The 14,244-nt window shown below is 51.3% G+C and overlaps 2 protein-coding genes across 3 annotated transcripts; both read right to left on the minus strand.

Annotated features, from left to right (window-relative positions):
- FLOT1 (flotillin 1) lies at positions 1–11,739 on the minus strand. Of its 2 annotated transcripts, XM_010368218.2 has the most exons (13): positions 11,576–11,739; positions 11,209–11,265; positions 10,854–10,929; positions 10,675–10,765; positions 10,252–10,395; positions 9,744–9,863; positions 9,560–9,655; positions 9,228–9,380; positions 3,488–3,669; positions 3,275–3,320; positions 3,022–3,159; positions 2,616–2,780; positions 5–412 (listed from the first exon to the last, which is right to left on the minus strand). In XM_010368218.2, the coding sequence occupies exons 2-13, from the start codon at positions 11,249–11,251 to the stop codon at positions 383–385; spliced, it is 1,284 nt and encodes a 427-aa protein (XP_010366520.1). In that variant the 5' UTR covers positions 11,252–11,265; positions 11,576–11,739; the 3' UTR covers positions 5–382. The 2 variants fall into 2 exon arrangements, with proteins under 2 accessions (XP_030784825.1, XP_010366520.1); XM_030928965.1 differs by lacking the exons at positions 10,675–10,765; positions 11,576–11,739 and having other exon boundaries at positions 1–412.
- Positions 11,740–12,233: 494 nt separating this feature from the next.
- IER3 (immediate early response 3) lies at positions 12,234–13,578 on the minus strand. Its single transcript, XM_010368219.2, has 2 exons — positions 13,329–13,578; positions 12,234–13,216 (listed from the first exon to the last, which is right to left on the minus strand). The coding sequence occupies exons 1-2, from the start codon at positions 13,536–13,538 to the stop codon at positions 12,956–12,958; spliced, it is 471 nt and encodes a 156-aa protein (XP_010366521.1). The 5' UTR covers positions 13,539–13,578; the 3' UTR covers positions 12,234–12,955.
- Positions 13,579–14,244: the final 666 nt, after the last annotated feature.

The raw sequence follows: 14,244 nt of genomic DNA on the forward strand, positions 1-14,244 counted from the left end.
TATCAGTACTTACTTACAGCAATTTATTTGGGTAGCAAAGTTGAAAACCTCCAGCCCATCCTTCAGTCTTGGTTAGGAAAGTATTCTAGACAACAGGCTCCAACAGTCTGATTTAATTAGGAATTAAATAAGTTGAGATGGGGTGGAGTGGGATCATCAGAAGGCTGACATGGGACCGCTGGAGTTGGCAATCATAGCAGTGTGAGGTTGGCAAGGGGAGAAACCCCTTCGAGACAAGGCACAAACTATTTGGCAAGGAGAGATGAGGGGTGGGACCTCATTGTCAATGGACATGCTCAGGGAGGCCAGTGGATTACATGCAACAGGAGGATCATTCAGGCAACTTCAGCTATGAGGCTGGGCATCTGTGAGGGCTGAAGGCTCAGGCTGTTCGCAAAGGCTTGTGATTCACCTGGCAAAAAGACAACAGCAGGTGACACTTGGGAACATTTGGGAGGTTGAGGCCCCTGCTCTCCTGGGCCCCCATTTAGACGAATGGGCTATAGGGAGAACACACATGGCCAGGAGTCTTCATTCTGGTGCCTTACCTCATCCTGTTTCCCTAAGCAAAGACATCAAGATCCACATACAATAAATCACTCAAGAGAAGAGAAGGGGCAGAGCCTTGTTTGCACTCTCCTTAGCTATGAATATTCCACTGCAGGCCTCCAGGAGGCTCCAAGGAACCCAGTTTGAAGGTCATCGGTATGATCCAGGGCTTTTATTTACATATGCTTTTTTTTTTTTTTTTAAGAAGGAATCTCATTCTGTTACCCAAGGCTGGAGTGCAGTCGTGCGATCTTGGCTTACTGCAACCTCCGCCTCCTGAGTTCAAGTGATTCTCTTTCCTCAGCCTCCCGAGTAGCTGGGATTACAGGTATGCGCCACCATACCCGGCTAATTTTTGTATTTTTGATAGAGATGGGGTTTCACCATGTTGGCCAGACTGATCTCAAACTTCTGACCTCAGCAGATCCATCCACCTTGGCCTCCCAAGGTTCTGGGATTATAAGCATGAGCCACAGCGCCCAGTCCAAATATGCATTTCTTTCTCTTTTTTTTTTTTTTTTTGAGACGGAGTCTCGCTCTGTCGCCCAGGCTGGAGTGCAGTGGCGCAATCTTGGCTCACTGCAAGCTCTGCCTCCCGGGTTCTCACCATTCTCCTGCCTCAGCCTCCCCAGCAGATGGGACTATAGGCGCACGACACCATGCCTGGCTAATTGTTTTGTATTTTTAGTACAGACGGGGTTTCACCATGTTAGCCAGGATGGTCTCGATCTCCTGACCTCATGATCCGCCCGCCTCAGCCTCCCAAAGTGCTGGGATTACAGGCATGAGCCACCGTGCCTGGCTTTTTTTTTTTTTTTTTTTTTTTTTTGAGATAGAGTCTTGCTCTGTTACCCAGGCTGGAGTGCAGTGGTGCAATCTCAGCTCACTGCAACCTCCACCTCCTGGGTTCCAGCAATTCTCCTGCCTCAGCCTCCCGAGTAGCTGGGATTACAGGCAGACACCACCAAGCCTGGCCAATTTTTTTTTTGCATTTTTCGTAAAGATGGGGTTTCATTCACCATGTTGGCCAGGCTGGTCTCGAACTCCTGACCTCAGGTGATCTGCCTGCCTTGGCCTCCCAAAGTGCTGGGATTACAGGTGTGAGCCACTGCACCTGGCACCATTTCTTCACCATACACATAATGCTTACTATACACCAGGCACTATTCTAAACACTGCAAATATTTGCTGGAGCCCCTCAACAATTCAACAGGGTAGTTTCTTTTTTTTTTTTTTTTTTTTGGAAACGGAGTCTCGCTCTGTTGCCCAGGCTGGAGTGCAGTGGCCGGATCTCAGCTCACTGCAAGCTCCGCCTCCCAGGTTTACGCCATTCTCCTGCCTCAGGCTCCCGAGTAGCTGGGACTACAGGCGCCCGCCACCTCGCCTGGCTAGTTTTTTTGTATTTTTTAGTAGAGACAGGGTTTCACCGTGTTAGCCAGGATGGTCTCGATCTCCTGACCTTGTGATCCGCCCGTCTCGGCCTCCCAAAGTGCTGGGATTACAGGCTTGAGCCACCGCGCCCGGCCTCAACAGGGTAGTTTCTAATTATTAACCCAATTTTAAGGTGAGGAAACAGGTATAGAGAGGTCCAAGATCACAGCTAGCAGGCATTGTAGCTAGGATTAACAAAACAGTGGTTCCAGAGCCTGTTTGCTGACCTCGATCATGATCTACAGGTGAATTAACTGGGGAACCAAGAAAAGCAGTGATATGCCCTGGAATTAATTAACTGTCAATAGGCTGCAACTAGTTCCCTATACTAGTGGGGTGACCACAAGCACAGGTTACAGAGACAGTTGACCTGGATTTCACTCCAGCTGCACCAGCAGAATGAGTAGGAACATGCTGGAAGTTCAGTTTCTTGACTTTGTAAAACCCTATATACCCTAAGGGTAGTTTAAGACAACTCATTCATGTAGAAGCTTAGCACCGTATCTGGCACACAGAAAGTGATTAATAAACATCAATGACTCTCAGGCCTGGATGCTGGTTAAATGCTATGCCTGCTGCATTACACAACACAGGAACTAGCAATTCTGCTCCTCAGCTCCAACCTGAGACCTCACCTGGGAGATGCTGACACCTGTGAGTCTTTCCACACTCTCTGGCAGGCGGGTTAGAATGTCCAGTACTTCCCCAGTCACTTTGGCTGCCCCCATGGTCCCACTGCCGCTGGACACCAGTGTGATCTTATTGGCCGAAGTCAAGGGACCACTGATCTCCTCTGCCACCTGGCAGGAGAGAGATGCCCATTCAGTGCTCATGATCTGACCACACTCCTCATAAAACAACTTACCCTGGGTTTTAAGGTCCTCATTCCATTGGTCATCCTTCCTTACTTTGGTCACTAATAATTCCCACCCCTAATTTAGGGTCCCCCTAGCCTGGTTCTCCCTAAGCCCCCCATTTCACCCCACCCCTTAGTCCCTGGTTCTATTTCCTCCTTTCTTGGTGCCCACACAACCTCCAGACCTGGGGCAGCTTCTCTAGCAGCATGTCCAGCTGAGCAGCCTCTTGGTACAGCTGGAAGGCTTCTGCCTTCTTGGCCATCTGCTCAGCCTCGGCTCGGGCTCGGGCCCCTATGGCAAAGGCCTCAGCTTCCCCACGCATCTGAGGGTTAAGGATGCTTGTGAGATTGACGGAAATCATTAAGAACAAGAAATCCCAGCTCAAGCAGCAACCCCCACTTTCTCTACAAGCCAGCAGGAGCTGCATCTTAACTCACCCGCACAGACTCAGCTTCTGCCTCCGCCTGCATAATTAGTTGGGACCTGTGGACAGAAGGGAAGTGGAGGGTGGAGCCCAGGGACCCAGTGTTGCAAAGGCAGAGGTTCCTGAAACCTAAAACCCATAGTCCAGGTGGTGAAGGCTTCAGCCCTCCATCTTGGGGTGCCTAGGTGGCAAGTGAGCTAGGAAGGGTCAGGAAGGGGACATTTACTTCTCTGCCTCGGCTAGGCGCTCCAGCTTGTAGCGCTCAGCTTCTGCTGGCTTCCGCACACGGGCCTCCAGTTCCTTCTCCCGCCGGGCAATCTCCTGCTCCTGCACTGCCACCTGCTGGGCCCGCTCCACCACCTGCACCTGCACCCGCTGCTCCTCAATCTGCTGCTTAGTCTTGGCCACCTGGGTAGGAGGGGCGCTCTGAGTCAGAAGTGAAGAGGAAGTGCCCCGGAACCAGAGCTCCAGAGTGGGATATAAAAATAGGAGCTGGTGGCCGGGGGCGGTGGCTCAAGCCTGTAATCCTAACACTTTGAGAGGCCAAGGAGGGTGGATTGCCTGAGTTCAGGAGCTCAAGACCAGCCTGGTCAACATGGTGAAACCCTGTCTCTACTAAAATACAAAAAATTAGCCAGGTGTGGTGGCGCACGCCTGTAGTCCCAGCTACCCGGGAGGCTGAGGCAGGAGAGTTGCTTGAACCTGGGAGGTGAAGGTTGTAGTGAGCCAGGATTACGCCACTGCACTTCATCCCGGGCAACAGAGTAAGACTCCATCTCCAAAAAAAAAAAAAAAAATAGGAGCAGGTACATGAAGGTGGGTCCCCTCCTGCTTGGCCAGCCCAGTGGAGTCCAGTGTTCCTCTGATGAGCCCCCGTTTAATCTATTTTTCCCACCTGTGCCCCCTTCTAGAGTATAAATACCTTGAGGGCACTGAGCACATGGTGGCCTTCTGTTATCTCCAGTCTTGCTCAAATCCCCCCACTGTTGCTAGAATAACCTTAGTGCTAGCCTAGGCTACTGCAATAGCTGACTTATTTTTTGTGGGGGTGGGGATAGGTGATCTTTTTTGTCTTTTGCATATGGTGGAGATTTAACAGAAAAAAAAGTAAACCACAAGAAAGCTTCTTCCTACATTCTCCACGTGGGTCCCTTTCCCAGAAGTAACCACCGAGACCAGCTTCTTGTGTATCCTTCCAGGGATACTCTGAACATCTACAAGAATGTGTGTATTCATATAATTCCTCTTATTTAAGCAGATTTATTTATTTTCCTTTTTTTTTTTTTCTTTTAGGCAGAGTTTAGCTCAATTGCCCAGGCTGGAGTGCAGTGGCATGATCTTGGCTCAGTGCAACCTCCACCTCCCAGGTTCAAGCTATTCTTTTGCCTCAGCCTCCCGAGCAGCTGGGACTACAGGCATATGCTACCACGTCTGGCTAATTTTTTGTATTTTTTTTTAGTAGAGGCAGGGTTTCACTATGTTGGCTAGGCTGGTGTCGAACTCCTGATCTCAAGTGATCCATCCACCTCAGTTTCTCAAAATGCTGGGATTTTGGGAGGCTTAAGTGGGAAGGATCCTTTGAGCCCAGGAATTTGAGACCAGCCTGGGCAACATGGCAAAATTCCGTCTCTACAAAACATACAAAAATTAGCCAGGTGTGGTGGCATATGCTTGTAGACCCAGCTACTCGGGAAGCTGAGGTGGGAGTATTGCTTGAGTCTCGTAGTTGAAGCTATAGTGAGCTGAGATTGTATCGCTGCACTCTATCTAGCCTGGTGGACAGAGTAAGACTCAGTCTCAAAGAGGAGGAGAGGAGAGAAGAGAAGGAAAGAAAGGAAGAAAGACTAGTCAAGTGCAGTAGTGAGAAGTAGGTAAAGAGCAGAACAAGGAGTTCTGTCTGTAACTGACTGAACAATCAATTGAGATAACTCACTACCTTTGGACTAGCCTCTGTCTTTATCTTAAAAAAAAAATCATTTTGGCTTTAGTGAGGTTTTAGGAGAGAGTAAAATTAGCTACATTCGTTTAATCCATCGTCTCTGAAAAAGAGCCCAACTCATCTCTTACTTCCTTTTTTTTTTTTTTTTTTTTTTTTTGAGACAGAGTCTTGCTCTGTCACCCAGGCTGGAGTGCAGTGGTGTTATCTCGGCTCACTGCAAGCTCTGCCTCCTGGATTTATGCCATTCTCTTGCCTCAGCCTCCTGAGTAGCTGGGACTACAGGCGCCCGCCACCACACCTGGCTAATTTTTTGTATTTTTAGTAGAGATGGGGTTTCACCATGTTAGCCAGGATAGTCTCTATCTCCTGATCTCGTGATCCGCCCGCCTTGGCCTCCCAAAGTGTTGGGATTACAGGTGTGAGCCACTGCGCCTGGCCTTGCTTCCTCTCTTCAGACAGTCCATTCTCCACAAGGCAACCAGACTGATCCCTATACAAATATAAATAAGACCATGGCACCTTTCTGCTTGAGGTTCTCCAATAGCTTTCCATTGTGCTTTCAATTCTCTTCTATGTCTCCATCATGACCACACAAACCCTTTGTAATCTGGCCCTGTCAGCCTTTCCTCCTCATTCACAGCACACCAGCTTCCCCAGATCAGAAACTTCCTTTCTGTCTCCACCTCCTGGCCTTTGCACTTACTGGTCCCCCTGCCTAGCCACTAGCCCTATCTATCTATCTTAGATGGAGTCTCAATCGATTTATCTATCTATCTTAGAAGGAGTCTCGCTCTGTCACCCAGGCTGGAGTGCAGTGGCGCTATCTCAGCTCACTGCAACTCCTGCCTTCTGGGTTCAAGTGATTCTCATTCTTCAGCCTCCCCAGTGTCTGGAATTACAAGCTCACACCACCACACCTGGCTAATATTTTTTGAATTTTTGGTAGAGATAGGGTTTTACCATGTTGGCCAGGCTGGTCTCAAACTCCTGGCCTCAAGTGATCTTCCTGTCTCGGCCTCTCCAAGTGTTGGGATTACAGGCATGAACCACCGCGCCCAGCCACATATGACTACTTAAAAAGTACAGGCTAGAATGTTCTTGGCCCAGAACTCTATATTGTTCCTTCTTATCTCCAGGTCTGATCTCAAACACCACTTCCTCATAGAAACTTTCTCTGACCACCCACTAACCTAATAACTCCCCTCCCAGAGTTTTTCACATCACCCTGTTTATTTCCTTCACAGCACGTAAACAAGAATTATAGCCTGGGAAGGTCATTTACTTGCTTACTAGCTGCTTCCTGTGTCATAATGTAAGCTGCATAAGGCCAGGAATCTTTTCTGTCTCATTCATATTTACAGCCTCACCTCCAAAATGATGTCTGGCACACAGGAGGCACTTAACAGATATTTGTTGAATAAATCCTTTCCTGAACACCTAGCACATTGCCTCGTGCATAAGAAACTGATAAAAGTTGAAAAGAACCCAACCAACCCAATCCCTTAATCTGCAGACAAGTAAGGTCATGTTTAATAGGTTAAGAACTTTATCCACAGCTTTACTGCAAGCTAGCAGTTTCCATTATGGTAATCCTTTTCAAACTCAAACTCCAATGTGCATACAAATCACCTAGGAATTCACCTCGAGATTTTGTTAAAATGCAGGTTCTGACTCAGTTGATGAGGGCCAGGGCCTGCAATTTTGTATTTCTTTTTTTTTTTTTTTTTTTTTTTTTTTTGAGATGGAGTCTGGCTCTGTCACCCAGGTTGGAATGCAGTGGCCAGATCTCAGCTCACTGCAAGTTCCGCCTCCCGGGGTCATGCCATTCTCCTGCCTCAGCCTCCTGAGTAGCTGGGACTACAGGCGCCCACCACCTCGCCCGGCTAGTTTTTTGTATTTTTTTTAGTAGAGACAGGGTTTCACCGTGTTAGCCAGGATGGTCTCGATCTCCTGACCTCGTGATCCGCCCGTCTCAGCCTCCCAAAGTGCTGAGATTACAGGCTTGAGCCACCGAGCCCGGCCGCAATTTTGTATTTCTAACAAGCTTCGCAGTGATGCTATAGCTGCTGCTAGGTAGAACAGTTTGAGTTGCAAAGCTCTATGCCATGCTCAACCTGTCAAGTCACCCAGGAATTTAACATAGTAACAAAAGATGTTTTCTACCTTCATTATGCTTTCAGCCTGTACCAACTCTTGGCAAAAACAAAATGCATAACATTGCTATCCTTTGGGTAAAGGTCTCAAAGTAGAGTTGACTTTCATTGTTCTTGGTAGTTCTGTTCTATAAAGTAGCCATGAATGCTGAATTAGTTAATACCTAATTTGTTCCTAGAAGAAATACAGGGCTAGGTTTCTGTGAGCCTCTGGTCACAATATTTTCATCAACTGATCAATATAAAGCCTTGCTTTATATGTGTTTCTGTTTAAAGACACCTTATGTAAACTATATTGTTGATTCATTAACACTGAACTCACAGCTAACAGCACTACAACTCATGCACGAACGAAGCTTACCTAACACATGTATTTCTCCCATAAGGCATATCATAGCCTGCTTGCACTAAAGGACACCAGACAGCACTCCAGTACTGACGCTTGGGGGCCACTTTAAAGAGCGAAATCACCAAGAAAAAGCACAAAAACGCAAAAACCATGGCAGTAAATATACTGTGAAAATAACATGGCTTATGATACGAGAGCTGAAACAAAGCGGCAGAGCATCTCCTTGCTCACCCTCACCTGGGCACTGCACATCAGGTGGCTCAGGTATCTCACCACTCTGTGCGTGTCTGCAAATGATTCTGAAAGTGCAGCGACTTTATTGGTAACCTTTTGAGGTTACCAACACATTTTAGTGAATAGGCAAATTCTCAGATACAAATAATGAAGAATGAAGATCAACTATATCTCCTGGCAATATCAAGGGCTGCCCATATCTCACTTTGCAGGATTCAATGTCCAAGTCCATGTTTTCCTTCTTCATACCCTTTTTTGATTAACCAGGGCTGCTGTTAGCCCACAGCATGCCTCTGTGCAAATTAGAAATTCCTCTGTGTAGATGCAGACCCATGTCAGCACTGCTTGATTAGAGGGGCATGGGCCGGATCTGAGCTCGGATCCACTTTCTCGGTCAGATACCCTTGCACAGGCACAGTCTGCTCCAAACATATGACCAGCCTTATTGATCATATCCCTTCTTGAATTTTTTTTTTTTTTTTTTGAGATGGAGTCTCACTCTGTCACCAGGCTGGAGTGCAATGGCATGGTCTCAGCTCACTGCAACCTCCGTCTCCTGGGTTCAAGCAATTCTCTGGCCTCAGCCTCCCGAGCTGCTAGGACTACAGGTATGTGCCACCACACCTGGCTAATTTTTGTATTTTTAGTAGAAATGGGGTTTCACTACGTTGGCCAGGTTGGTGTTGAACTCTTGACCTTGTGATCCACCTTCCTTGGCCTCCCAAAGTGCTGGGATTACAGGCATGAGCCACCGCTCCTGGTCTTTTTTTTCTTTTCTCTCTTTTTTTTTTTGAGACAGGATCTCACTGTCACCCAGGCTGGAGTGCAGTGGTGTGATCTCGACTCACTGCAACCTGCACATCCTGGCTCAAGTGATCCTCCTGCCTCAAGTGATCCTCCTGCCTCATCCCCCAAGTAGCTGTGACTACAGGCCCGAGCCGCCATATCTGACTAATGTTTGTATTTTTTGTAGAGACAGGGTTTCACCACGTTGCCCAGGCTGGCCTTGAACTCCTGAGGTCAAGCAATCAGCCTGCCTCGACCTCCCAAAGTGCTGGGATTACAGGCATGAGTCACCACACCCAGCTGGCCTTTTCTTTAAAGCTTTTCAGCTGTAACATCTGAGTCTTAAATCTCTCCTCATATGGGGGAGCTGGTCCAGAGATGGAGAGCCAGAATAAGATCAAAGTTAAGAGTACGAAAAATAGTGGTTCCTGAGATGGACAGCCTGAGAGGAATGGGGAAGGGGCAGAGAGCAGCCTGGCCATCTGCCCAGTGTGGTGGCTCTGACCTGAAGCTGATAGGCCAGGTCAGCCTGTGCTCGGCGGGTGTTGACCTCGATGTCATAGGCGGCCTTCTTCAGCTCGTAATCTCTCTGTGCCTTAGCCATCTCGATCTCACTCAGGTACTGAGCGGACACCTTTTCCTGCTTGGCTTTAGCTTCCTGTCCAAGCAGAGATCAGGTAGGAAATGTCAGGGCAGAAAGGCCACAGTGAGAGCCTGCTTCCCACCAAGGTTCTCTGTCTGCCTCATGTATTTTCCCTGCTCACCCAGCACCCCTGCTTCTTCTCAGTTGTGCCACTTCTATCCCCTTTCCCACTAAGCAACCCCCATCTCTCTCACCCGGATCCCAGCATCTCTCTTGGCCTCTGCTTCTCCAATCCGTGCATCTTTTTGGACTTGAGCTGTTCGAGCCTTTCCCAAAGAGTGCAAATAGTCCTGTGGGAGAGATGTAGAAATTAGTCCTTTGGAGGGCTTAAGAGATGGGAGGCAAGGAAGTGGGGACGGATCAATTGCCTAGTTTTACCTGGTCATCGTGAATGTCCTTCAGAGTGTAGCTAACCACACTGATGCCCATGTTGACCAGGTCTGAGGAGGCCACTTTGAAAACCTGCTCTGAGAATTTCTGCCTGTCCTTATAGATCTCCTGTGATAACAGGATGGTGGGGAGAGGGGATGTAAGTTTTTTTTTTTTTTTTTTGGCTCACTGCAACCTCTACCTCCTGGGTTCAAGCGATTCTCCTGCTTCAGCCTCCCAAGTAGCTGGGATTACAGGCACCCACCACCATGCCCAGCTAATTTTTGTATTTTTAGTAGAGATGGGGTTTCACCAGGTTGGCTAGGCTGGTCTTGAACTCCTGACCTCAAGTGATCCACCCGCCTTGGTGTCCCAAAGTGCTGGGATTACAGGTATGAACCACCCTGCCCGGCCGGGATGTAAGCTCTTAGATCCACTGTCTCTCACAGACTAGTGTGGTCCTTGGGTCCCCCTCATTCTGGCATCATTCCAGATGGTTCCCTGCCCCTAGGCCAACCTCCACAGTCATGTGGGCCATTATGGCCCTCTGGTGGCCCTCTAACGTCTCCAGGGCAATGTGGGCAATCTCAGCCTCCGTCTTCCCCAGGAACATCTGACAGGCGGCCGCCAACATCTCCTTGTTCTGCCCCTGGATTTTTACCTGTAGCCAGAGTAGGGGTAGGAAAGGTGTGGTGGAGGTCTCATGAAGTCAGAAAAGAAGCAGAAAGAAGGAAGAGCCCTCAAAGAAATGCTTCTTCCATTTCAGGGAAAGAAAGGAGGAGGCGGCAAGTGCCTTGGGGGTGCCTGGAAAAGATGAGACTAGCAGAGGAAATTCTCTGCAGGCAAGGATTGAGAAGGCTGTGGCCAGAAGATGTCTTAATGTCTGGGTGAGAGGGTGATGGGGAAGTAGACTTTGGGGAAAAGGCTCTGAAAGCCTCACCTGGGCAATGCCAGTGACTGAGATGGGGACCCCATGGCGAGTGTAAACCTTTTCACTCTTGACATTAAGGGTCAGTGTGTTGAGAGAGATCCTAGGGGAAAAAGAAGGGACAGACAGTAAGAAAAGGGGGAAAAAGAGAAAATGGGAGGTTCCCCTTCCCTGGTTCCTTTCTTGCCTACCTCTGGATCTGCTGGATGCAGGGCAGGACAAAGACTCGTCCTCCAGCCACCATGACTGGGGGGCTTCGGCAGAACCCTGCAAAGTAAGGAACAGTGAGGAACTGTGGCAGAGCTTGAATGTGGAAGACTGAGGAACTGGCGGGGGCGAGGGGACAGCAACACACAGGAGAGAATCTGGGAGCTGGAGGGGAAGCAATCTGGGCCTTGGAATGGTGGGAATCAAACTGGGCAGTTCGTGGTCATCAAGGGGCAGAAGTCTGGGGCTGGGAAACTGGTAGAGAGAGGGAGAAGGGGCAGAGGCCAGACTCACAGGGGTTCTGGTGTCACTGGCTGGGAAGGGTACAACAGTACTTACCGGAGACCACCATGGCCTCATTTGGGCCACAGGTGAAAAACATGTTTCAGGCTGGAGCTGGAGGAGAGGGAGGGAAAGCCGTTGCGGATGGGGAAGGGGCGCTGTGGCGTCCACAGGGGCCCATCCTTTCCCTTTCCCGTCAGGCCCTCTCAGTCTGCATCCGCCACAGCCTGTCCCTTCCGCACCCATGGGTCCGCTAAAGCTTTTCCCTGCAAAATCCTGAAGTCTTCCCCGCCTGCGTACGGTCCCTCCCTTCTCCTCGCCGCTCCCTCTGATAAAGGTCCCCTGCGCCAAGAGGCCTGAAGACCTTTCCCCTCCCTCCCTGCTTCTCGGCAGCGCCAGGCTCCATCTCCCCTCCCCCACTCACCTTCCTGGACACCGGCGGCGGCCCGGCTGGGGTCTCGGGAAGGGCGGGGGCGCGCAGGGACCTGGAAGCCGAGCAGGGGCCGCTTGCGGACCAGCCTTCCTGGGTCCGCTCCCGCGTTCCCCACCCGGCCGCACCCTGTTGCTGCTGCAGACGCGACCCCGCCCCCCCGCAGCGGACTAAGCACCCCACCTCGCCCCGCCTCGGCCCCGTGCGCTCGGCCCGCCCCTTTCCCGGCAGGCCCCGCTCGAGTCCGCAGCCCGCCCACCCGTTGGCTCCCGGGCCCAGCCGGGCTGCCTGGTCAGCCCAGGGGCGGCCACATCCCTGCCGCCCCAATCACCGCCCTTCTTGGGCCGGGCCACGCAGCTTCACGCTCCGCCCCCGGGCGTGGGACTTGACCGCGGCCCAGCACCCTGGCGTAAGGGTGATTGCCACATCTCGGATTCGCCGCGGGGCAACTACCTGGGAAAACCGCAGACTGGGCAATGAAAGACTGCATCGGGCAACCGGATGCTGGGTTCTGTTGACTCCAGGAAAAGGAGCTCCGGGGCTCAGGGAAGTGCGCGGGCTGGGGACTGGGCCACGGCGCCTCCCGCCGGTCCTTGCCATCTGAAGGCGGGGAGGAGTGGGGAGTCGGCGCTTGCAAAGATACACTCAAGACTGCAGACAGTAAATCAAGTTTATTTGTGTTCACAGAACATACCGGGCAATCTCGACAGTCGCCCCGTGACAGCTCACCAGCCCCCAACCCTCTACCCCGCAGCCTCTCCCTAAAGGCGACTTCAAGAAGATCAAAAGATCTCACGGATCTCATTCCCAATGGTCCGCCGAAGTCTCACACAGTAGACAGAAGGAGCTGAGATGCTGGAGGATGCAGTGTCACCTCCTAAACTTACGACCCACCACCAGACTTCATCCCAGCCGGAACGTCCTCCCCCACCCGAGTCCTCCCCACTTCTTCTAGTCTGCCGCAGTTCCAGGTGTCCTGCCTCCACCAGTCCCACAAAGCTCAATAAATACCAAGTGACCTGCGTTTACAGCAGGGGGATAATCTCACACCCTTGCATAAGTTAAAATAAATATTACGTACACCCCTTCATCACCTAGGAGGACGTACATAAATACATATAAATATTAATTAGGAGCAATAAGAAATAAATTAACGACGCTCTAATTCCCACCGGGCCTAGCCCCAGCTTAGCTGTGCTTCGGTCTATGTGCGCCTCGGTCCCGCCTCAAGCACTGGGTGTCCTCTCCGCTGTAGTGTTCTGAGTTCAAGTTGCCTCGGAAATCCCAGTTTGGGATACGCTTTCGCGCACCAGGTACGCCTGGTGTTTCTTTGTGGTTTTTCGAATTCTTTTTGGGGAGTGCGGGGAGTCAAAGTCAGAAGGCGGCTGGGTGTTGCTGGAGGAAAGTGCTGAGGTCCAAAGCATAGTCCGAGGGCTCCGAAGTCAGATTAAAGGGCTCGAGGACCGGGGGCACAGGGGTGGGCGCCGGGGATGCGGTGCTGGGGGCGTCCTCCGGAGGCAGGGACGCTGGCACACCCTCTTCAGCTATCAGGATCTGGCAGAAGACGATGGTGAGCAGCAGAAAGAGAAGCCTTTTGGCTGGGTTCGGTTCCTCGACTGGCAGCTGGCGCCGGACCTAAGGGGTGACAAAAAAGGAGACAGGTCAGGTCGAGGCCTCTGGAGTCGAGCGGTTCCCCAGTGACTCCAGGGCAGCGCACCCCGCGAATGCCCACTTCGGCGATACTCACCACTCGAGGGTAGAGAACCCTACGGCTGCGCTTTCGGTGCCCGCGAGAGGCGCTGGGGCGCCCGGCGGGGACCGCTGCGGGCTCCGGGAGAGGGTCAAAGGTGAAGATCTCAGGACCGGAGCCCCGCCGGGGTCCCGGGTTGGTGGAGGGGGCCGGGGTCGGGGCCTGCAGGATGGTCATGGTCGAGTGGCAGCTGCGAGAGTGACACATGGTGCCCTGAGCGGAGTGTAAGGCCAAGTGCAGGCCGGCTGCCGGCAGAGTTAATTTATGGGCTCCCGGGGATTGGGCGGGTCGTTCTAACTCCTCCTCCCGCAGCTGGGGAGCGGTTGGCAGCAGCGGGCTGGAAATTCCGACGATTAAACAAAGGGAGTGGGTGGAGACTTGGCGTGCGCAATCCTAGGCGCCCAACTGTACGTTGAGTGTGTGAGTCGTGAGTGGGGGTGGGTGAGATCCCTGGCTGTAGGCACATGTCGGGGCATGTGGCTTCTGGAGAGGGGTTCGCGACAGCCTAGCAGATGGTTTAGCCACAGGGTCCCTCACAGGGCCCAGCACTAGGGACCCAAGAGGGCTTTTTTTTTTTTTTTTTTTTTTTCTTTTGGAGACGGGGTCTCGTTCTGTCGCCAGGCTGGAATGCAGAGGCACGATCTCGGCTCACTGCAATCTCTTACTCCCTGGTTCAAGCGATTTCCTGCCTCAGCCTCCCCAGTAGCTGGGAATACAGGCACGCACCACCATGCCCAGCTAATTTTTGTATTTTTAGTAGAGACGGGGTTTCACCATGTTGGCACGGATGGTCTCAATCTCCTGACCTCGTAATCTGCCTCGCTCCCTCCGTCCTTCTTCCAGTAGTCTCAAGTTGCTACTGTTGCCATCTTTATGTCCATGAGTTCCCAATGTTTGGTTCCCACTTATAAGT

The sequence above is a fragment of the Rhinopithecus roxellana genome, chromosome 4 (genome assembly GCF_007565055.1).
Source record: "Rhinopithecus roxellana isolate Shanxi Qingling chromosome 4, ASM756505v1, whole genome shotgun sequence".
In the NCBI taxonomy this organism is placed as follows: domain Eukaryota; kingdom Metazoa; phylum Chordata; class Mammalia; order Primates; family Cercopithecidae; genus Rhinopithecus; species Rhinopithecus roxellana.

Bases quoted from the DNA above. Each gene is read 5' to 3' on its own strand.
- IER3 (XM_010368219.2), bottom strand. From the start codon at position 13,538: ATGTGTCACTCTCGCAGCTGCCACTCGACCATGACCATCCTGCAGGCC. The intron at 13,217-13,328 runs GTGAGTATCGCC...GTCACCCCTTAG, and splicing joins GGGTTCTCTACCCTCGAGTG to GTCCGGCGCCAGCTGCCAGT.
- FLOT1 (XM_010368218.2), bottom strand. From the start codon at position 11,251: ATGTTTTTCACCTGTGGCCCAAATGAGGCCATGGTGGTCTCCG. The intron at 9,864-10,251 runs GTTGGCCTAGGG...CTGTTATCACAG, and splicing joins TGGCCCACATGACTGTGGAG to GAGATCTATAAGGACAGGCA. The intron at 413-2,615 runs GTGAGGTCTCAG...TCTTTTTGCCAG, and splicing joins CAGGTGTCAGCATCTCCCAG to GTGAATCACAAGCCTTTGCG.